Source organism: Papio anubis, chromosome 3 (genome assembly GCF_008728515.1).
Source record: "Papio anubis isolate 15944 chromosome 3, Panubis1.0, whole genome shotgun sequence".
Taxonomy (NCBI): Eukaryota; Metazoa; Chordata; class Mammalia; order Primates; family Cercopithecidae; genus Papio; species Papio anubis.
The window spans coordinates 61,204,622-61,229,323 of record NC_044978.1 but is presented as its reverse complement, the minus strand read 5'-3'; the positions used below and the strand labels follow the sequence as shown (position 1 = coordinate 61,229,323).

Sequence of the window (24,702 nt, the reverse complement as noted above, 5' to 3'; positions counted from 1 at the left end):
TGTATTCAATTTACATCATTAATCTAAATTATTCAAGATAAGTTGAAAATTTCTACAGTACCATAATAATAATAATAAACTAAACTAAATTAATAATGATTTGGAGGAGGAATGAGCTATTCAGTTACCTGCTTCTACTTACTGTGTTAACTTGAGAGTTTATGACTATGCTTTTTATCAGCTTCTGAATTTACATAAACTGTATTGAACATAAATAGCACTATATGCAGATCTGTATGTCATTAATTTAGGAGAGTTTTAGAGATTACTGTCTTTTCCACTGCTTAGACCCCCAATAATGAAAAAAATAGTACAAATTGGTTCATATACTTGGTTCTTGATTTTTCATTTTGAAGACTTTTTTCCACTTCCTCAAACAGCACTTCAAATGCTTCACCTTCAGAAGGCGCACCACTAGCAGGAAGTTATGGATGTACTCCTCATTCATTCCCAAAGTTCCAGCATCCTTCTCATGAACTTTTGAAGGAAAATGGCTTTACCCAACAAGTATACCACAAATATCGTCGAAGATGCCTAAGTGGTAAGATGCTTGTCCTTTATCTATCTATTTAAGATATTTAAAATTAAAATATAATTTTAAAAAATTTAATATGTTGTCCTTTAATATCAAGTTAAGATATTCTTTTATTGTTAGACTATAAATAGTTTTACTTTCAGTAAATGTGTTTATATATATTCTTTATTTATGTACTTTATAACTTAGACACATTAGGAAATAAAAATTAACAAACTCGGCCGAGCATGGTAGTTCATGCCTGTAATCTCAGCACTTTGGGAGACCAAGGCAGGGAGATCACTTGAGGTCAGGAGTTTGAGACCGGCGTGGCCAACATAGTGAAACTCCTTCTCTACTAAAAATACAAAAGTTAGCCAGGTGTGATGGCAGGCGACTGTAATCCCAGCTACTCAGGAGGTTGAGGCAGGAGAATTGCTGAGACCTGGGAGGCAGAGGTTGCAGTGAACCGAAATCGTGCCATTGCACTCTAGCCTGGGCGACAGAGTGAGACTCCGTCTCAAAAAAAGAAAAAAAAATTTAATCTACTCTTCTTGTTGCTATTGGCAGATATTTATAATTTAAGCAGTGAGTCAGAAAATTGATTTAACATTTGTCAGCTATTTCAGCAGTCCTCAATCCTTTTGGCATCAGCAACCTGTTTCATGGAAGACAATCTTTCCGTGGGGGATGGTTTTAGATAAAACTGTTCCACCTCAGATCATCAGGTATTAGATTCTCTTAAGGAGTGGCCAATCTAGATCCCTCACATGTGCAGTTCACAATAGGGTACCAGTCTGTGGCCGAGGGGTGGGAGATCCCCGCTCTATTTAGAAGAAAGCTAAATACACTTTGAGGATTATACTGTTGAGCTTTCTTCATTTTATATATAACATCTGCTCTCTTCTCTTTAAAAAGTATGTTTAATAAAATAATATTTTATTTAACTTTTTCAGAGAGAAAACGCTTGGGAATTGGTCAGTCCCAAGAAATGAATACCCTCTTTCGTTTCTGGTCCTTTTTTCTCAGAGATCACTTCAATAAAAAAATGTATGAGGAATTTAGACAACTTGCTTGGGAAGATGCAAAAGAAAATTACAGGTCAGATATTTTCTTTTACACTTTGAGGGAGTTTAAATTTTTTCTTTTTCTTTTTTTCTTTCCCCAGGTAGATCCAATAGAGGGAGTTTTTAGAAAATAACTTTAAAAACTAGTACTGAAGTAACCTGATTTTGAACTGTGAAAGTAGCACAATATAACTAGAGGGAGGGCTGTATTAGTTTTCTATTTCTGCATTGCAAATTACCCCAAAACTCCATAGGTTAAAACAATAAACATTTGCTAGTTCACAGCTTCAAAGAGTTGAGACTCCAGGAACCGCTTAGCTGGGTGGTTCTGGCTCATGGTTTCTCATGAGCTTGCAGCCAAGATGTTGAAGGCAGCTGCAGTGTCTGAAGACTTGGCCTGGGCTGGAGGTTCTTTTTCAAGTTCATTCACATGGCTGTTGGCAGGAGGCTTCAGTTCCTTGCCACATTGACCTTCCCTAGGGCATTTTACAATATGGTTTTACCCTGAGTGAGTAGAGCTTCCAAAATGGAAGCCTCAGTATTTTATGGAAGTGGCATACCATTATTTCTGCCATGTTGTATTGTCGATACAGACCAGGCCTGGCACAGTATGGGAGAGTACTACACGAGGTTGTTAATACCAAGAGATGGGATCATTAGGAACCATCTTAGAGGCTGGCACAAGGGCTGAATGAAATTACAAAACTTTTCTCTCCCATGCTGCCACCATTACAGACTTCCCTTGCATGTACAGATACATACCCCAATTGATATATACTTAGAGCCAACCCAGTTCTTAAGATTCTTTAAGAAAAAAAAAAGCAAGGCCTCTCACAATACGTCCCTTGACTCACCTTGTCTAATTTTTTCCCCACTAGTCCTCTAGTACTCTGGGCAACAGTGGTACTGATACATATTCTTCAAATGAACCAAGCTCTCTAGCCTCTGGACATCTGTACATGTTCTTAACTTTGCTTCTACTTCTCTTCATCCTCCCTGTGCTTTTCTAAATCCTATTCTTTTTATCCCAGCTTAGACCTTGCTTTCTTCAGAAATGTTCACGGAAAGTCTTGAGAGTGCTTGTAGGGCTGAGTGAGGGCAGACCAAGAGGGTAAGAAGGAACATGGCGTGGACTCAAGAAGGCTATTTATTCATGGGCAAAAGGAGAAAGGAACGAGACATGGAGAGAAGGGAAAAAGATGATTTTTCATTCAATCATATTTACCTAAATTTACCCTTCTTTAAGTTCTGAAAATGGATTCCTCTTATAAATCTCAAATAAGAATATATTGTTTATCAGATATCGTGATCTTTGAGAAGAATGCAAGGTGCTACAAATAAATTTTTCTGATTAAAAAACACAAAAATTTCTTTGTGTTGACTTATGTAAAAACAAAGCCCATTTAATTTTTATCTGTTATCTATATCAGGAACAGCAGATCCATGGCATGTTTAGCTCTTTTTCCTCTATTACTGATATCTCTAATCAATCCCTGTTATGTTTTATGTTCTTTCTTACCACACTTTTCAGATTTATACTCTTCCTTATGACTTTAAATAGCTACTGCCAGTTTACCAGAGTTGACATAAAAGGCAAAATTTGCCATTCCTGATCTCATTGTTCTTTTTCAAACTGTGGTTTGCTACCTATTCGTCAATCATAAAATCAATTTAGTGGTTCTAACGTGCTTTAAAAAATGCGGTAGAAAATACCAGACTGCACTGAGCATAGTAATTCATACATACAAATTTAATTCATACCCACATACATACAAATTTAAGAACTGTTTTGTAAAACATACATATTTTTATGTACACACATATAGAGATGTACATGTTGATTTAGTTATAAGGTAAAATATTTTTTACAGTATTGGACCTAGTCAGAAAAGTTTGAAAGCCATTGTTTTAATTGATCTCAGCATATTTTGCTATTTATGCAATTTCTGTTTGTTCCTTAAGACTTTCTAATAACTTCTCTGATTCCATTTCCACCCAAGTCTAGGTTGGGAGTTCTTCTTCTGTGTTTCTATACACATAACTCTGCGTATGTTTCTAATACCTTTGTAACATAGTTTCCTACCTTTGGTTCTGTTTCTGCAGTATTTACCACTCGACTGTATTAGCTACTTCTTAGGAAGTAGTGGTTAAGCACCTGAAGTCCTTGAAATCAGGACCATATTTGAGTCCCAGCCATTAATTTACAGGTGACAGATTGTAATCCCACCAGGCTTTATGTTCTTTATAAAAAGTAGGTTAAGCCAGGCATGGTGGCTCACACCTGTAATCCTTGCACTTTGGGAGGCCGAGGCAGGCAGATCACTGAGGCCAGGAGTTTGAGACTAGCCTGGCCAACATGGCAAAACCTCATCTCTTCTAAAAATAGAAAAATTAGATTGGCGTGGTGGCCTGCGCTTATAGCTACTTGGGAGGCTGAAACATGAGAACTGCTTGAGCCTGGGAGGAGGAGATTGCAGTGAGCGGAGGTTGCGCTACTGCACTTGAGTCTGGGTGACAGAGCAAGACCCTATCTCAACAAAAAAAAAAAGATTAAATTATGATACATACTCTCTCACAGGGTTATTGTGAAGGTTACACTAAGCATTTAAAGGGCTTAACACATTAACTTATGTATAGTAAGTGCTTGATAGATGATTCCCTCCCTCCCTCCTTCCCCTCCTCCTCTCCTCTCCTCTCCTCGCCTCTCCTTTCCTTTCCTTTCTTTCTTTCTCTCTTTCTTTCTCTCCTGTCTCCCTCCCTCCCTCTCTCTCTCTTTTCTTTTCTTTTTTCTTTCTTTCTTTCCTTCTTTTCTTTCCTTTCCTTTTCTTTTCTTTTTTTGAGACAAAGTCGCACTGTTGCCTAGGCTGGAGTGCAGCGTCACCACCTCGGCTCACTGCAACCTCTGCCTCCTGGGTTCAGGCGATTCTTCTGCCTCAGCCTCCCAAGTAGCTGGGTTCACAGGTGCCCACCACCCCACCAGGCTAATGTTTGTATTTTCAGTAGAAATGGGGTTTTACCATATTGGCCAGGCTGGTCTTGAACACTTGACCTCAAGTGATCCACCCACCTCGGCCTCCCAAAGTGCTAGGATTACAGGCATGAGCCACGGTGGCTGGCCAGATGATTATTGTTATTAGGGAATTGTTACTAATTCTGTCCATTGGTTGAAAGTAGTAATAATGTGATTTCAGGAAGGAGGGGGAGAGCTAACATTTCTTACATGTCTTCAATGTGCTAGCTCTGGCCTAGAAGGTTTACAAATACCTATTTTTGAAAAATAGGATCTAATTGACTCAGTTTTCAGTGATATAATTACAAGCCCATGATTCAAATATAGTTCCTTGTGGTTCTAAGCCTCTAGGTCTTCTACTCCTCTGAGCTGTCTTGAAGTAAGTGGTAAATGAGTAAATGACAACTGAGAGCACTAATCATTTGCCTCGGTCCTTCACTCCAGCAGTTATGCTGCATGTTTGGGTTGTGTTATTAATGTCATACTTTTGGTCTTTGGAATAGTTTGCTAAGAAATAAGAGTAAAAATCCAAATATTGCCTATTCAATATAAATGTTGTATTGAGTATTAATCCTTTATCAATAATCTAAGAATTTCTGTATTCCTCTGAAATATGATTTACTTGATAAAAACCAAAAACTTACTTCTCCAGAAATAAAGAGAGATACCTAGGCTTCACCTCAAAGATTCTGATTTTGGGTACAAAAAATAAAAATGATTGGAAAGAATGAATAAGACCTACTCTTTGATAGCATAATAGGGTGACTATAGTCAGTGGTAGCTTAATTGTGCATTTTAAAATGGCTGAAAGAAGCCGGGCATGGTGGCTCATGCTTGTAATCCCAGCACTTTGGGAGGCCGAGGTGGGTGGATCACGTGACATCAGGAGTTGAAGACCAGCCTGGCCAACATGGTGAAACCCTGTTTCTACTAAAAATCAAAAATTAGCTAGACATTGTGGCAGGCCCCTGTAATCCCAGCTACTCGGGAGGCTGAGGCAGGAGAATTGCTTGAACCCAGGAAGTGGAGGTTGCAGTGAGCCGAGATTGCACCACTGCACTCCAGCGTGGGCAACAAGAGCAAAACTCTGTCTCAAAAGAATAAATAAATAAATAAAATTTAAAAAATGAATAAATAAAGTGGCTTAAAGAGTGTAATTGAATTGTTTGTAACTCAAAGGATAAATACTTGAGGGGGTGGATACTCCATTCCCCATGACAGGCTTATCTCACATTGCATGCCTGTATCAAAACATGTCATGTGCCCCATAAATATATGCACCCACTGTGTACCCACAAAAATTTTAAAAATTAAAAGAAAAGATCCTGATTCCATCGGTTTGGAGCAGAGCCTGGGCATCAGTATTTTTTAAAAGCTCCCCAGATGATTATAATATGTAGCTAAGACTGAGAACAACTGATGTCGGTATAGTATGATCCCGTAAGAGGAACATCAAAGCAAGTTTGTCATTGTGAACTGTGGCTCCTTTAGTCTTTGATCTCCTTAGACTTCAGTCATGCAAGCTCAACCAGTAGCATCACTTAAGGCTATGGGAGCCAAGGGCTCAGGTTAGTGTTTAAGTGTGTAGTTGGCAGTCCTGCATTTCTCTTGTTGGCTTGCCAGACCATCACTCTTCGTCTTGTAAATAAGCTGGTTACAAAAGAGACACACAATCACACACCCTGCTTCCTGTGACTGACAGCCTGTTAACATTATGTTAGCAGAATGGAGAGGTTGAAGCCTTTCTGCTGAGGTACCCAGAAAGACTTAGGATTCTAACTTAGGAGTGTTTTAATTGTGGTATCTTTTAGTGGAGTCAGCTAGACAAGGTCTTTTTGTTGCCATCTTACAGCATTGTTTCACTTCCATGGGTTCTGCTCATCACCTGTGGTTGAAGGTTGTAGTGATTTTAGCTCTATTAGCAATGTATCTACTATTAATTGTACTTTATAATGAAAGCAGGGAGGCTCTCTTAACCATTTAATTATGTTTGTACCATTATAGTTGAATGGGACAACCACACCTAGGATCTAGGGAAGAGCTCTATGGTCTTTATCTTCCTAGAGTAAAGCTTACATTCAAGAGTATTTATTTAATACTGTGTACAAACACACCATTATACATTTTGGTTTGGGGAAAATCTGACACATCCCCAATTTATCACTAAATCTTTTGGCCAGTTCTTCAGAAACACCAGGGAGAGATACTGTGTGCATCTAAAGAGGTCATACTGAACTGTCCAAGGGCTGCCTCTCATGCAGCAGGTTCTCTGTATACCTTCATGATGTGCTATGGCTGAGTCAACAAAAATAGCAAAGCCAGCTGTGGATTACTAATTACCAGTTCAGTTAAAAATCTGCATACTGGCTGGGCGCAGTGACTCACACCTGTAATCCCAGCACTTTGGGAGGCTGAGGCGGATGGATCACCTGAGGTCAGGAGTTTGAGACCAGCCTGGCCAACATGGTAAAACCCCTTTTCTACTAAAAATACAAAAATTAGCTGGGCACGGTGGTGGTCACCTGTAATCCCAGCTACTCAGGAGGCTGAGGCAGGAGAATAGCTTGAACCAGGGAGGCAGAGGTTGCAGTGAGCTGAGGTCGCACCATTGTACTCCAACCTGGACAGTAAGAGTGAGACTCAGTCTCAAAAAAATTAAAAAATCTGAATGCTAAGATGTTATTTTTCATTTAGGATTACTTGTGCCATGTTTGCTTATATTGATGTTACTACTATAGAGAGATTGTATTTTATTATAAACCTTTTATTTTCTCCTTATAGGTATGGGTTAGAATGTCTGTTCAGGTTTTATAGTTATGGACTGGAAAAAAAATTCAGGCAAGAAATTTTTCAGGATTTCCAAGAAGAAACCAAAAAAGACTACGAATCTGGTAACAATAACATCAGAAAATTTATACTCTAATTGGAAATTGTAAACCTGAGTCTGTCAGTAAATAGGGAGGGAATTCATAGTTTTTTTCTTCAAGGCAAACCATTTAAGATCTTCATGCTATTATTATGTTTCTTGATGAAGGATGGGGCACCAGGTAGTAAGAAGGCCCTTCCTGGGAGGTGTTGGAAAGTAACTACTCTCAAGTCTTTCTTTTATGGAGGTATATTTTGTCATTATCCCTTTGACAAACATGGCTACTCACTGATGTTTCATTACATGAAAATTCTGTGCAACATCAGCAGGTAAGCTTGGAAAGGCAGAAATAGCACAGTGGTTAAGAGTGCAGGCTCTGGGCCAGATTGCTAGGTCCAAATTCCCTTTCCACTATTTAGAATCTTTGTGATGGTGGGTAAATTGCCTATCCTTGCTATCCTCAGTTTTCTCATCTGTAACATATATGAGAACATCCATCTTTTGGGTTGTATATGGGTCAAATTAGTTTGATGCAAAATAAAGCACTTAATACTTGTTACATAGCAAATGCTCAATAAATATTAGCTCCATTATTGCTTAATTCATTACATGTCTTATTCTCAAGATCTACAGTAAGCATATATTGGAAGATAAATTGTTTATTGCTGATAGGATTATATTTAATGTGAATCATTTTAAAAATTTTATATAATTTATAATGTATATTCTTCTTCGTTATTAGGTCAGCTGTATGGACTAGAAAAGTTTTGGGCTTATTTGAAATATTCACAATCTACGACACAGTCTATTGACCCAAAACTTCAGGAATACCTCTGTAGTTTTAAGAGGTTAGAAGACTTCCGTGTTGATGTAAGTTTTAAGTCGTTTCCTCTATTCTTTTTATTCTCCATATATTTCAATCTCTTCTCAGTGACTTTTTAAACTTTAATTTTGTAATTTTTATTTTTTAACTTTTTAGTTTTAAAATTAAACTTTGAAATAGATACAAAAATAGTTCAGAGAATTCCCATATACTCTGTTCACTCAGATTTCCCAAATGTTAACATCTTGCATAACCACAGTGCAATTGTTAATTCAATTTAATTTTCATATGCTTCTATAATTAAACATTTTCTAGATTTATTAATTTTTATCTGATATGCTAATTTGTCACTAGCAATGTGAAAACTTTTCACTTTTTAATGATCTTTTATCCATATACTTTCTGTAACATGTGCTGATATGGATTTAGGGTACCTGTATAATAAAATTAAGGAGAGAATGTTGTGTGCATGTATGCAAGCACAAGAGTGGTGTCTTTTAGTTGAGTCAGCTAGACAAGGTCCTTTTGCTGCCATCTTATGACGATGTCCACTCTCGTGGGTTCTTCCCATCACCTTTGGTTGAAGGTTGAACTTATATAGGCTTTATCAATTTGATTTCAAAAGGAAAAGAGAAGCATTAAAAAATGTCAAGAATCTAAGAAGATAAAGGAAAAGGAGGAAGAAGATAAATAAAAAATTAAGGAGAAAGGCTGGGCATGGTAACTCACACCTGTAATTCCAGCACTTTGGGAGGCTGAGGCAGGTGGATCACCTGATGCCAGTAGTTCAAGACCAGCCTGGTCAACATGGCAAAACCCTATCTCTACTAAAAATACAAAAATTAACTGGGTGTGATGGTGCACGTGTGTAATCCCTGCTACTCGGGAGGCTGAGGCACAAGAATTGCTTGAACCTGGGAGGCGGAGGTTGCAGTGAGCCCAGATTGTGCCACTGCACTCCAACCTAGGCAACAGAATGAGACTCTGTCTAAAAAAAAAAAAAAAGAGGAAGAAGAAAAATTTTAAATTTAGAAAAGAAGTCAAAGGAAGGCTAGGTTCATCATCTCTGCTTTGTGTTGTAATTTGTCTTGCAGTTTTGTGTAAATGAACTTGATGACCCAGGGATAGGTTAATAAAAGTGCCTGTCTCTTGAATTAAGAGCTATTTTTCTAGAGTGGTCTAACCAGTTCTATCACAAAGACATCCTTGCTCTATATTTGAGACTCTTGTCCCATCTGAACATAAGCCAAGAATTCAGGCCTCCTCCTTTAAGTACAACGGAGGATTGGATAAGGAGGTTACTATCTTAATTTATCTCCACATAAAAGTACTATTTCATTGGTGTCCAGTTCTGGGCTTCCAAATCTTGGTAACTGGAAAGGCCTAAAAAACTGACTTTTTTTGGATGCAGGATGCCTTTTCACTGGGTACTTAAACGTTTGAAGATGTTTAAATTTGGTACCATCAATAATACTCTCCAGTCTCCTTATCATAGGAATTCTAGATAAACCTTCAAACTTGCTAACGATAATTTAACTTGGCATCTTTTTTATTCCTCTACTGCTTTCATTTATCTGTTAAACATTTTCACTTAAGCAAGCCTGGAATAGGAGTTTAGGATTGAGAAAGAGACTGGAGATACAAATCTTTTACAGCTGACGAAATTGAATAAAGAAGGCAAATTGCCTTGCTGAAACATTTTCTTGGAGGCAAGGAACCCAGCCTTATACTTGTGCCCTATCAGATAGCTCAAGCCTAAAACATGAGAGAAGCTTAATAAACACATGTTGAGGCCGGGCATGGTGGCTCACGCCTGTAATCCCAGCACTTTGGGAGGCCGAGGCGGGTGGATCACCTGAGCTCAGGAGTTTGAGATCACCCAGGGCAACATGGTGAAACCCCGTCTCTACTAAAAATACAAAAAAATTAACCGGGTGTGGTGGCGGGCGCCTCTAGTCCCAGCTACCTGGGAGGCTGAGGCAGGAGAATCGCTTGAGCCCCAAAGGCGAAGGTTGCAGTGAGCCGAGATCACGCCACTGCACATCAGCTTAGGCTACAGAGTGAGACTCCGTCTCAAAAAAAAAAAAAAAAAAAAAAAAGACACAAAACAAACAAACAAAAAAGCACTCGGGCTACAGAGTGAGACTAGGTCTCAAAAAACAAAACAAAACAAAAACAAAAACCACAAACGTATGTTGAGTAAAAGAATGAGCAAATACTAGTAGGCTGATTTAGTTAGGAAGGAAATTTAAGTTTAGTATCTTAAGTTGCTGTTAAGTTTTTGTTATACTAATAAAATCTGTGAGGCGGGTGCACGGTGTGAACCCCGGAGGTGGAGGTTGCAGTGAGCGGAGATCGCGCCACTGCACTCAGCCTGGGCGACAGAGCGAGACTCCGTCAAAAAAAAAAATCTACTGAAGTGTCCATTTAACTTACTTTTTTTTGGGGAAAAGTCTAGCCTTAGGTTCTGAAGGGAGGAAAAACAGTAAAATTGTCAACGGTGTTGTCTTTCATCATTTGCAGCCCCCTATTAGTGAGGAATTTGGAAGAAAAAGACATTCATCTACTTCTGGTGAGGAGAGTAATCGTCATAGACTTCCACCTAATTCCTCTACAAAGCCACCAAATGCTGCTAAACCTACATCTACGAGTCAGCTTCAGGTCCCAATAAACGATCCCAGAAGGAATACTTCACCGGAGTCCAGTGACAATTCACATTAAACAGTGCTGCCTGTGGCCTGTGGTCTCAAGAAATGGTGAAATGCCTGAGAAATAGACTCTTACGAAAGTTCTTTGTCCTTGAAGTCAACGTTTACATCAGTATTTATTTAGGGAAAATCTTCTGATGTTTAATTGAGATAATCAGAAAGAAGAAAAAGAAAGAAAAGTGGTAGCATTTTTTCTAACAAGATAAATTCTAAAAATGTTTTCCCTGATTTCACAAACAAGGATAGTCTTGGTGACCTTTTATAGAGATCCTCTAGTAATGTATTTTGATCTCAGATTTCTTTTTCAAAGCCATGGTTTTACAAAAACAGCATTCCTTAAATATATTTAAAAAACAATACAAGGAATGCCTAACATTTCAGCTCATACTTCTTAGAGAAGATATAGTATGTTGTATTCTTCTATTCTATAGAGCTTTCTTAAAGAATCCACAATCCAATTACCCCACTGTCAATTCATATTTGAACTTACCAAAAACAAAGGAGGATTACGTATATATTTTTTAAATTCAAAAAAGAATATGAAATTATACATTTAGTATTTCTTTGAGACATATAGTTTAAACTTTTTTTTTAAACAAAAGTAGGAATATATAGCAAGATTATAGTTACAGTGAGTATATGCACTTTTGATGCTAGGTTTTGCTTTTCTCCCCCCAGTCATATCTCATGATTTCCACAGTTGTTGTATAAGCTGATTATATATTAGAGGTTTATTTTTATGATTCTATATAAACGTGCACAAGTAATTTAAAACCTACATTGGGGTTGGTTGGAATATTGTCCTGAACTAATTAAATCTTGCACTGTTTTGAATGCATCTGCTATTTATACATCTGCAAGTGGGTAGGTCATAAGGAGTCAGATTATCTTTAATTTAAAATGAATACTTAGTTTTACCTTTTTATTTTTTGTTTAATTTTGTTTTGTCTTTATAAATGTTTTCAAGAGTTATAGCAAATTGATTTCTAATTTTTATTGCTATTACAACTGATGTAAATGATAGTTTCAGTTTTTGTGAGATTAAAAAAATAAAGCACTTATTCTGAATTTTTTGAATTTTGAATTATTTTTATTTAGAATATAGTTGAAAAGCTGTAATATTCAGTTTTGCTGGTAAAAGACCATTAATTTTTGTGAATGAAGTTTCAATTATAAACTTACATCCACTTTTATTGAGCACTACATAATTTACAGATATTTTGTTGTACTGGCAAAAGCAAGTGGTTTCATTATGCTAGATTAATTTGTATTTTCTTTTTGAGCAGATTGGATGTCTTGTTCTTATAAATTATAATATTGAAATGCATATAATCTTTGGATGGATGGGCTGTTAATTTGTAAATAGGTTTTCAGTAAGTTATTTCTCATAAGTAATAATTGGCAATTTTATAATATTTACTGTTTGGAGGGTCATTTTGATGCTTTAAATTGCTGAAATACTCAAATTTGAATATTCAGAAAATAAATTTATTTAGATATATTGTAAAGAGACTGCAAAACAAGCAATGGGTTAGAATAATAGATCTTCAAGTCTTTTCTTAAATGGGATATGTAGTTCCAGCTTTTCAGTGAGAAATTTCCAAACCATGCTTATTAGCTTTAAATGGTCTCTTGAAATGATCTATAAATTTTTCTCAGTGTCCTTTTTGTGTTGAACACACACATCTGAAACCTGTATTTAACCAGATATTTCTACTCAACTGAATATACAAGTGTAAATTTGATTGGAAAATTGTATATTATAAATGAAAATATAATAATCAAGAGTTTTGTGGTTTGTTTTAATTAGTAGTTTTATCATATTTTTATTATAAAAGTAATACATGTACGTTGGGAAATTTAGAAAAGCACAAAGAAGAAAATAAAGTACTTGTTATAAAAAGAAGAAAAACCAAAATTGGCATCAGGCTATATATAATGTTATAACCTGCTTTTTTCACTTAATGGAGTTGAACGTTTTCCGATGTCATTAATATTTCTCATTACTTTTTTTTTTTAATTGTAGAGATGGCGTTTCACCATGTTGACCAGGCTGATCTTGAACTCCTGGTCTCAGGTGATCCACCTTCCTTGGCCTCCTAAAGTGCTTGAATTACAGGCATGAGCCACTGTGCCTGGCCAGTGATGTCATTAATATTTCTATTTCATGGCTTTTACTAGTTACATAGTATTCCAGCATGTGAATATGCCAGAGTTTACTTAGCTAACTGCTGACTGTTGAACTTTGACTGTGGCTAGGTTTTGGCTGTTACAAACAACAATTAATAGGCCGGGCATGGTGGCTCACACCTGTAATCCCAGCACTTTGGGAGACTGAGGCGGGTGGATCACTTGAGGTCAGGAGTGCGAGACCAGCCTGGCCAACATGATGAAACCCCATCTCTACTAAAAATACAAAAAACTAGCCCGGCGTGGTGGCGCAAGTCTGTAATAGCAGCTACTCGGGAGGCTGAGACAGGAGAATCACTTGAACCCAAGAGGCAGAGGTTGCAGTGAACCGAGTCCACACCATTATTACGCTCCAGCCTGGGCAACAGAGTGAGACTCCATCTCAAAAAAACAAAAAAAAAGCAAAAGAAAAACAAACAACAATGAATAGTATCCTTACAGATAAATCTTTGTGTATAAAAGAGTTACTGTCAAGAACTCCTAGAAGTTGGAATTCTAAGTAAAAACATGTCTCCATTTAAGACCCTCTAGGAAGGCTGCACAGTTTACGCTTTCATCAACGACATCTGCTTCCCTACATCCTTATCAACACCAATTATGATAAATCTTTCTCTTTAGACTGATAAGCAAAAAGTCATTTAAATCTCTCTCTCTCTTTTTTTTTTTTTTTTGAGACGGAGCTTTGCTCTTGTTGCCCGGGCTGGAGTGCAATGACGCGATCTTGGCTCACTGCAACTTCTGCCTTCCAGATCCAAGCGATTCTCCTGCCTCAGCCTCCCGAGTAGCTGCAAGGAATGCACCACTATGCCCAGCTAATTTTGTGTTTTTAGTAGAGATGGGGTTTCACCATGTTGGCTAGGCTGGTCTCGAACTCCTGACCTCAGGTGATTCACCTTGTCTTCCCAAAGTGCTGGGATTACAGGCGTGAGCCACTGCGCCTGGCCACTAAATCTCATTATTAATGTCACCATTTTAATCAGGTCACTAATAAGTGATAATTTTTATTGCTTATTAACCATATTGTTTGTAGATTGCTTGAAAATACCCCTTATGTTTTCCTTTTGGAGTGATTATCTCTTTCTGATAAATTTATGGAGCATTATTACTTATCAAGAATATTAACCCTTTGCTTTCTAATTTTACTTATGTATGTTTGACATGGCATGTACTTTTTTGGGTAAAATTTTTAAAAACTATACCCCTTAAAGAAATTCTGGGCCGGGCGCGGTGGCTCAAGCCTGTAATCCCAGCACTTCGGGAGGCCGAGACGGGCGGATCACGAGGTCAGGAGATCGAGACCATCCTGGCTGACACGGTGAAACCCCGTCTCTACTAAAAAATACGAAAAAACTTAGCCGTGCGAGGTGGCGGGCGCCTGTAGTCCCAGCTACTCGGGAGGCTGAGGCAGGAGAATGGCGTAAACCCGGGAGGTGGAGCTTGCAGTGAGCTGAGATCCGGCCACTGCACTCCAGCCTGGGCGACAGAGCGAGACTCCGTCTCAAAAAAAAAAAAAAAAAAAAGAAATTCTGAATGTAAAGCTCAAGCAAATAAAAGCACTACTATTTAATGAAAAGACAATCATTGACTATAAATCTAAATGGTCCTACCCAAAATTTATGAAAGTCCCTACAGAACTTAGAGCTTCCTTTTTTATGATTTTGCACAATTTTCAATGTCATAAAAAAGGCAATGCTAAAAATGTTATTCAAACTCCTTGTCCTCCTTTTTTTTTTTTTTTTTTTTTTTTTTTTTTTTTGAGACGGAGTCTCGCTCTGTCGCCCAGGCTGGAGTGCAGTGGCCGGATCTCAGCTCACTGCAAGCTCTGCCTCCCGGGTTTACGCCATTCTCCTGCCTCAGCCTCCCGAGTAGCTGGGACTACAGGCGCCCGCCACCTCGCCCGGCTAGTTTTTTGTATTTTTAGTAGAGACGGGGTTTCACCATGTTAGCCAGGATGGTCTCGATCTCCTGACCTCATGATCCGCCCGTCTCGGCCTCCCAAAGTGCTGGGATTACAGGCTTGAGCCACCGCACCCGGCCCCTTGTCCTCCTTTTAAGAGACTAGTTGAAACTGTCTTTGACATTCTCTACACTAAAGGAATTAGGAAGAGAGTTATCTTTTTAAAGTGGTATTATTTTAGTTTTAAAATACATATATTTTTTGTTTTTATTTTTTTGAGACGGAGTTTTGCTCTTGTCGCCCAGGCTGGAGTGCAATGGCACGATCTTGGCTCACTGTAACCTCTGTCTCCCGGGTTCAAGCAATTATCCTGCCTCAGCCTCCTGAGTAGCTGGGATTACAGGCATGTGCCACCATGCCTGGCTAATTTCGTATTTTTAATAGAGATGGGGTTTCTCTATGTTGGTCAGAGTGGTCTCAAACTCCCGACCCCAGGTGATCCACCCACCTCGGCCTCCCAAAGTGCCGGGATTACAGGCGTGAGCCACTGTGCCTGGCTAGATTTTATTTTTTAAACTTACGTTAGTTTGGAACTCCACTCTGGCATTCTGTCATGCTTTTTGCCATTTTAGAAAGTAGTGTCACCACTTTCCTTTGTGTGCTTAATGTTTTCCTTCAACTAATTTCTTGGCTTTTATGAAACTGCTTATTATTTTTATTTTATTCTTGCATAGGAGGCTGATCCAACAGAATAATATCTAATTATAGCACCATGAGATGGCAGAACGGAATGTCATATCTGTAGACTTTTGACAGGAAAGTGAGTATGTGTGTGTTTTTGAGACCTCTTACTCCATCTTGTGGTGATATAATTATATCAATTACTCTTGCATTCCTGATAGTCATATGTGTGTCTCACAACTCATTACGTGGTTAGGCATTGCCCTAGTTATTAAATTTGCATTAGTTATTTGGTTATGAGTAAATATATATGATAACATTAAGACTTGTGTATAATTAAAAATGGAAATCCTATTGCTTTGGTATTTTGTCCTTTCACTTAAGAGTTTGAAGTACTTCATTAGCATTATTTTTTTTATTAACTCTCTTGAGATGTGAACAAAGCAAGCAGATTTTAAGGTATATCTCCTGGCTAACCTAAGCCATGTAGTTAAGTCACAGAGCAAGTTAATGAATGGATCCTGCCTAAAACTTGAGAAACTTAAAACTAGATGTTACTCTTGTAACTAGAACAAAGTGTTATCACACAAGTAGTTGAATGGCTGAGCTAGGGTTTGAACTCCAGTAATCTGGCTTCAGAGCCTAGGCTCTTCATCTTAACCAGATTGTTCTTTAACAGCGTGAAATAGAACACAGAACCGCTGACTTTCGAACTCAACTGTAATGATTCTTAAGTATTATAAATCAAGATTGGATTGTTGTGGTTAAGACTGCTTTTTTTTTTATGATAGGCATCCTCTGCGTTAATGGAGGGTCTAATGGAATATTTAAAAACATACATTATGTGATAAATGATTTACAATATATGGTAAATCTTTTGGGAGGAAATTATGATTAGGAAACAATATCATCCATGTGTTTAAATGTTTTCCTAGAATTAGATAAGGTAAAATACAAATGAAACTGAGAATTTTATTTAGAATTTGCTTAGAAATTTTGCATTAATTTATTTAGGGTTATTATTGACAACTGAAGATTCTGAACTGTTCGACTTGAAGGAAATATCCCACAAGGTTAATTAATAGGAATCACTTCTGACTTTACACTCCGTGCCAGTTTTCTGAGTTCTTTACAATAAGCCTGTTTTTTTCCTTGCAAATTAAGAAATAATGTGGTTAATAGAATGGTTTCTAACAATATACTACACATATTAGCTTCAATAAATTCTAGAAACCAGAATGTGCTGCTATTGTTTTGTGTTTTTTCCAGATAGTATTCCAAGTCTACAAAATTGAGTACCTTTCTCCATGTGTTTTAAGATTCATTAGACTTTCATTGTAACACAAACGTTATCACAGTACTGTAATGCTTAATGTTAACATTTTCTGGTTTCCAGTTGAATGCCTTTAAGTATAATCTGAGGTGAGACTTATTTTGATGAGTCAATGGATTGACTTTAAGGGAAGTGGTCTGTGAGAGCCAAAATTTAGTTAACTGCTGCTCTAGAGACAGCTTATTTGTTAGAAACATGAGTTGAATCTTGGCCCCTCTCACTAAGTTACAGTCCTTTATCTACAAAATTACACTTACCTCATAGGGTCCTGAAGAATAAATGCACAGCATGTAACACAGTACCTGGTGGTACAGTAAACACTTAGTAAACATGAGCTATCATTAGGGCTAAGCGCTGGACAAATTATCTCCAGGTATTGCAAGATATTTTCTTCAGTGGGCTGTGAATATAATTTTGAATTTTCATGGGAAATTAATCTACTTAAAACATTGTAATTAGTAAGGAAAAGTCTGATTCTAATTGTTTCATTGTCCTAACATAGTGATTTATGAACGCTTTTCTGCCCTTGTGGTGGTTCACTTACCTCCATGTGAGAAGTAGTAGAGTTGCTTAGATGCCGTTATTTCTACTGACCTTGAACAAGTGACGAGAGCATGATTTCCATGAAGCAGTCACCATGAATCTGAAATCACACCTTCAGTTTTAGTTCTTTCGCTTTGTTTTTTAACAATTTTGCTTTTTATGTTTTCCCAGAATCACCATGGTCGATTACTTCTGCTCATCTCAACATCTCGTTCCTAAGCAGGATATGAGAACTTGCCTTCCCGTGACCTCTCCTGGGCTCAGTGACACTCCAGTCACTGCCCCACCCCCCACCAATACCACTTCCAAGTTTGACTTGCATCTTACAAACCATATTTCTGTTTACTTTTTTTCTGCTCTGGGACATTTTTAATAACTTTTAGATAACAACTTTAACAAAAATTTATCTCCCACCAAGAGAAGTTGTCTTTATTCCCAAGAAGGGGAATAACTTGCTCTTTAAGTCAGTTTTATTACAGGTATATTTGTACCAGCTTTTTCCTCTACTTGTGTTAAGACCTGTCTCCAGTAGACATTCCGATTGAGGATTGTGGAAATAGCAAATGACATTGGTGTCTGCCCACCACTGAAGGCAAAAAGCTGGTTTATCCAGGCCACAGGCAGAGCCTGCAGGGGAGGCAGGTAACCTCTTGGACCACCAGATTATTTTGATCATTATTTTGATCTTCAGCCAGCTTTATTGTTGTTCTGCGTTTTAATAAACAATACATTTTTATTTTATTTTATTTTATTTTTTTGAGGCAGAGTCTCACTGTTTCGCCCAGGCTGGAGCACAGTGGTGAGATCTCGGCTCACTGCAACCTCCACCTCCAAGGTTCAAACAACTCTCGTGCCTCAGCCTCCCGAGTAGCTGGGACTACAGACACACACCACCATGCCCGGCTAACTTTTCTATTTTTGTAGAGATGGGGTTTCGCCAGGTTGGCCAGGCTGATCTCGAACTCCTGACCTCAATTGATCCTCCCACCTCAGCCTCCCAGAGTGCTGGAATTACAGGCATGAGCACTGTGTGCCTGGCCTGTTTAATTATTTTAAAGATTACAGTATAGGTTTCTAGGAAGCCTAGATGGAGGTTCTCATTCTAGGTAATATTTAGCTATTGAATAAAAATTTATTTTCAAAACCTTAAAGTTTATGGATTACATACAATACAATTTTTGACTTGGCGCATGAATGTATTGAAATGAACTTGATACCATTATATTCACTTTAAAGCATATTGACACAATTTCCTAGAACCAATCTCTAATGACTATTCCTGAAACTTTTCATATTTGTCATATTTTTCCATTTCAACTATGTTATTTATTTATTTATTTTAATTTTTTTGAGATGGAGTCTTCCTCGGTCACCCAGGCTGGAGCGGAGTGGTGCGATCTTGGCTCACTGCAACCTCCTGCCTCACGGCTTCAAGTGATTCTCCTGCCTCAGCCTCCTGAGTAGCTAGGATTACAGGCACATGCTACCACACCTAGCTAATTTTTGTACTTTTAGTAGACACAGGTGTCGTCATGTTGGCCAGGCTGGTCTTGAACTCCTGATCTCACGTGATCTGCCTGCCTCAGCCTCCCAAAGTGCTGGGATTACAAGCCTGAGCCACCACACCCGGCCTCAACATGTTATTTAAATCACTAGTGCCTGAACTAGTTATTTAAATCACTAGTGTTATTATAACAACATGTTATTTAAATCACTAGTGCCTAAAGTGATATAGTAATAGCTCAAATAATCATAAGGATATTTTCAGAATAAAAAAGAATATCATGGAAGTTATTACCCAAGTAAAACTGTATTTTACCTCCTTCTCTCAACTATAAATAAGAGGTCAGGAATATTGTCTATCTTAGTTACCATTATATTTCCAACAAAAAATAATAAAGGAAAGAGTGAAAGAAAAGAGGAGGAAAGATGGAAGGAATATCCTGAAATCCTGTCATCTAAAATAACTATCATGACATCTGGTATATATAACATAATATTTTACCTAAATTCTTATACAAGGACAATATATGTAAGATATTTATATTTATTTATTTTTAATTTCTCCGCAAAAGTGATACTCAAATACGTAAGGTGTTTTAAACAATATCACAAGTGCTGAAGAGGTAAAACACATAAGAGCCAAAAGAGTGAAGACTGATACAACAGACTATAACTAGAAATCCTTCTAGCCATCATCCAGGGAATGGAACTATACATGAGATTGAAATATGGTTATAGCTGAACCTACTTGCTTGGTTTTTTAAAGCTTTACACAATTGATTCAGGATAATTATTGTGTTACCTTGATCCTGAACAAAGCTTCATTGTTAGTACTGCTACATTAAAAGTCCTAGTGAGTGAAACAGAGGATATAGTCTAGTTCAAGGGCCAAGAGAAGGTATCAAAATCTTTCATTGATTTGTCAAAAAACCCCACCTTTAGAAATTCCTGAGAGGTGCAGTGGCTCATGCCTATAATCCCAGCACTTTCATAGGCCAAAGTGGGAGAAACACTTGAGGTCAAGAGTTCGAGACCAGCCTGAGGAAATAGCGAAATCCAGTCTCTACAAAAAAGAAGGAGGAAGAGGAGAAGGAGAAAAGGTGCACAAATTCCTAATTTGTTTTCTTCCACTTTATAAAAGAAAGGCATTGTTCTGACCCATCCCAAATACTGCTGTAGATATGCAAGCTGTCATGGGCCACACATAGGTGAAATCTTCATAATAATTCATTGAGCTATCATAAACCCATAAGACTTGCTAAATTTCTCTTCTTTATAAATATTTATGGGTAAAGCTTTGTATATTGTGGCTACTGTACACTGTATTATTCAATGAGGGAATTAGAACACATTTTTGTCAAATCATAAAATATGCATTACAATTACTATGAGTCCTCATCTTATAAAATGTTTAAAATTGTTAACTTTTAATTTACAAAATATATTATTTTAAAAATAGCTGCTAAATTTGTTTTTAGTAGACTAAAGCATTCTATTTCATTAGATTTATTTTAAAAGTTGAATCATGATTTTTCTCAAGACATGCATTTCCAGTAAATCTGTGGCCAAGATTGTCGAGCTATTTACCCAATGCATTTCTAGAATGCTAGACTGCATTCCTGCCCTCCTGCTCTTTCAGGTTTGCCAATATAATTGGTTCTGGTTATTGGAAAGCAGATGAAGTAAGGGGCTCCACTACTAGACTTGGCCACATGCCATCTTCATGCTCATTCCTTTCTTCTTCAGCTATACGGAAGCCATATGTTGAAAACAACAGAGCCCTGAGGAGTGGCCCCGAATCACCACCTAGTCCTTTTGGGAACTCTATATTAAATCAAGAAACAGCTTTTAATTATATTAAGCCACAAGATTTTGTACTTTATCTGTAACAGTAGCTAATATTATCTTAAGTGATAATAACAAATTTATTGCTTATGTTTAATAATTACCAGAATGTGTATCTATTTTTGGTGTCTCGATCAATTATGTATTAATATTTGTAATAACTCAAGAAAAATTTTTATCAACTAGAACCACTTATAGTCAGAGTTAAATAAAATTTTAAATTATGTACTTATTTTTGTTGTAATACATATACGTATCTGGTGGTCAATAATATTTTCAAATATAAAAGCATTATGACAAAAATCCAGAAAAAATCGGATAGAAATACAAGCTCAAGGAGAAAAAGGAAAGATGTAAGCTTTCTAAATGTTAAAGAATAACTTGCAGGCCGGGCGCGGTGGCTCAAGCCTGTAATCCCAGCACTTTGGGAGGCCGAGATGGGCGGATCACGAGGTCAGGAGATCGAGACCATCCTGGCTAACACGGTGAAACCCCGTCTCTACTAAGAAATACAAAAAATAGCCGGGCGAGGTGGCAGCGCCTGTGGTCCCAGCTACTCGGGAGGCTGAGGCCGGAGAATGGCGTGAACCCGGGAGGCGGAGCTTGCAGTGAGCTGAGATCCGGCCACTGCACTCCAGCCTGGGCGACAGCGCGAGACTCCGTCTCAAAAAAAAAAAAAAAAAAAAAAAAGAATAACTTGCTCATATATTTTTAAAAATAGATCCAAATGTTTTATTTGGATTTCATTGGATTCACTTAAAATGAAATTTATAATATGCTGGAAATTATGACCTATGCAATTATTTAAAATTATAAAAAATTTAGATGTCAACTTAAAGCTTCGTGAGGGATATATAGTTTATGAAAATTATTTTAGGGGGTTTTCAAGCAAAAAAGTGTAAATGCACTGATGAAAGGGGGAAAGGGCATGCTTTGGAGTTAAGTAGCCCTGCATCCAAACTCTGCTTTTGCTATACGACTGGGCAAGTTAGATTAACCCATTGGCCCTTATTCTCCTTCAATAAATTAAATGAAAATACATGTAAAGTGCTATCTGGCACTAACCTGCTCTTGCTATTAAAAATCTTAAGTACTTCTAGGAAGGAAAAATTAGCCACTCAGGTGAAAATTAATTCATCAGAGCCCATATTTCTGAGAGTAGATTAAAAAATTAGGTACAGAGGGGAAAGAACTTATTTGGGAGAGAAAGGATAATTTTAGAACATGTAGTGTGAGCCAAGAGAAGAAGCTCTGTTACATGGCAAAATGATACTGGATGGGACCCTATTTTGGAGGACATCTGGAAAGGTTGGCGAGGCTGTATATAAAGGAAAAGTGAGAAGAAAGCGCACATTTGCTTTCATTTGCCTTGGTTTTAGTCTACCATGCAATGAAAATAGCTCTCATATTTTAAAGTCACTCAAAAGATTGCTTTTAAGTGGGTGTAATGATTTTCTATGTACCCTAAATTATAATATGTGCTTTATGAACCTCCTCCCTTGTGTTCCACGTGACTCCTATTTTAAGTAGATCCAAAGTGATACCAGAGTTAACCAGGTCAACTGCAATCTGTGCTTATTTCCTTTAATTCTTTTAAATCCCTGAGAGAAATAAGACATTAAGTTAGCAATTTCTTTATCTAATACCCCTGATTACAGTGTGTATCTATTGAGACATCGGATAAACGCTAGTGGCCACAGCTGGAACGGAAGCTAGGGAAGGCTGTGGAGTTGCAAAAGTTCCTGTGTGCTAAACAGGGAAGATGCAGTTAAAATAATACCTGGCATTGCCTGACCTTTCTATTCCTTCATGAGCTACCTTAAAATTCAGATTTGTTGCTAAAGTTCTTGTATTTAGGAAGGGATCAGAGAAAGTCACAAGAGAACCGTAGTTTGAAAATCAGTAGCCAATGTTGGTAGGAGTATAAATTGGCACAAAACCTCTGTGGTTAAAAATTTAGCAATAGCTTTCAAAATTTTAAGTGCATTTGCCATTTGACCTGGCAATTCCACTTCTAGGAATTTGCCCTGCAAACAAAATCTTTGCACCTGTGTGCAAAGATGTAAATACTCATATAGTCTTTACTTTAAATAGCACAAGATTATAAGCAACTTGAGTATTTGTCAATAAAAGTGATTAATTTTTATTGTATGGTCATGTAATTGAATTCTATTAAGTATGACAGCTCAACAGTTGATAAGGAAGAATGGAATATTCCTTAAGGAGTGATCTGTAAGATATATTAACTAAAACAGGTAAGGCACACAGCACTGTGTCTTCCACCTTTTGGTTTAAAAAATAGACAAATATGTTCATACTGTATACAAGAATATCCTTACAAGGATAAATAGTAAAGTGATAATAATGACTGCCTGTAGAAAGAGTTATATGAGAGAGAATTTTTACCCTATCACCTTTTGAATTTTGTGTTATATGCATATTTAAAAAAAATTTTTTTTAAGAAAGTTCCTAAACTTCACAAGGCTGAGAAACTAAGATGTGTTGCTGTTGACTGGTCTTAACAGCCCAAATACCATGTAGAAGACAATGTGTGGTGCAAAAGCATTTGGTTTTGTTATAAAGACAAATAGTACAGCATGTATGTATATCCCTTCTGGACTTGTGGGTATTGGGATTTTTAAGCAGGAGATAATAAATTATGCCCCCTTTGTTCCCCTTTAGTGTGCTGCAACAAATCAGATATACCTAGGAGTCAGACAGAAAGGGAGCAAAATAGCCATCACTACCAATAATGCTGGATTTGACAACTGGGTTTAATACCTATGCCTTTGCTCAGATAATTAAACTTGCCATCCAGAGACAGCTGGACAAATGAAGGCCTCTCCTTAGAGGCAACCAGCTTAACACTTAGAAGAGGAGGAAGAGAGGAGGGAAAATCAGTCAGTTCCACAGGGATTTACGGCCGGTAAGAGGAAGGGAGAGAGGAGCTGAGCAGGGCAGCTCAGTTCCTCTGCCAGTCTCATCAATCACTCACACTTGGGGAAGAGTTGGGAGCAGTGGGGAGGAGGAAAGAAATACTTTTTCCAATACAAACGCCTGAAGGGTTTTAAATTTCTATTGTGTGGAGTCTGGCAGGAACACTGGGAGGAGGACAGACTGGTTTCTCCTGAAAGCAGCCAGCACTGCTGCCATCCAGGGCTGTCCTTGCTGCCGATCACCTGTGCCAGCTGTTCCCTCAGTTCCCTTGCATCATCTGTCTCTGCTCACACTGGTTTGATTACTGCCCCTTGCATGCCTTGCACAGTTTCCTACCTTTTGCACTCAATATAGTAATGATCCCCTTTTCTCCCCAATTGGCTCTTCAGGTCCAGATCGAGCTCTAACTCTGGCAGTCCCAGCGACAGCAGCTTCGTGCTCCTCTAAGCCTTTTCAGAACTTGTTTTCTGACCCCTGCTTTGGCCCCAGCATGTGCTGCCCGGCTTCTTACATTTCTCTTTATGACTCTAGGCTCTACTTTCTTTGCTTTTCAGTCCTAAAGTAATCCATCAAGCTTAACTTTTTAAAAAAGAGACCCTATGGGCTGCAGTTATACAACATATACCTGGATAACTAAGATAAATTTGGACTCATTTTCTTATCCCAAATATTGTGTGGAAGACAATACGTGGTAGAGGGATTAAGATGTCCTTTCCTAGGCTGTGGAACTTAGTGTGCAATGACGGAAATTTAATCTCTCTCCCTGCCCCCATCTCCTGTTTCCC

General features: G+C 37.8%; 1 protein-coding gene and 1 long non-coding RNA gene across 8 annotated transcripts in view; one reads left to right on the top strand and one right to left on the bottom strand.

Moving 5' to 3' along the window:
* The window catches only part of LARP1B (La ribonucleoprotein 1B), a 156,399-nt gene extending 143,626 nt beyond the window's left edge, over positions 1-12,773 (top strand). For 5 of the 7 annotated variants that reach the window (XM_009207547.4, XM_009207548.4, XM_009207546.4 and 2 more), the window contains 5 exons: positions 381-541; positions 1,471-1,615; positions 7,373-7,482; positions 8,200-8,327; positions 10,804-12,773. In XM_009207547.4, the coding sequence (XP_009205811.3) occupies positions 381-541; positions 1,471-1,615; positions 7,373-7,482; positions 8,200-8,327; positions 10,804-11,001 (742 nt within the window). In that variant the 3' untranslated portion in view covers positions 11,002-12,773. Of the gene's footprint in view, positions 1-380; positions 542-1,470; positions 1,616-7,372; positions 7,483-8,199; positions 8,328-10,803 lie in introns of those variants that run through there. The other 2 variants (XR_002522199.2, XR_001902838.3) reach the window with 2 other exon arrangements.
* Positions 12,774-16,762: 3,989 nt separating this feature from the next.
* Positions 16,763-24,486, bottom strand: LOC103884626. The gene is made up of 3 exons (XR_647281.4): positions 24,254-24,486; positions 17,634-17,732; positions 16,763-16,907 (listed from the first exon to the last, which is right to left on the bottom strand). It is a non-coding gene; the product is annotated as an uncharacterized LOC103884626 (long non-coding RNA).
* Between the last annotated feature and the right edge of the window lie 216 nt (positions 24,487-24,702).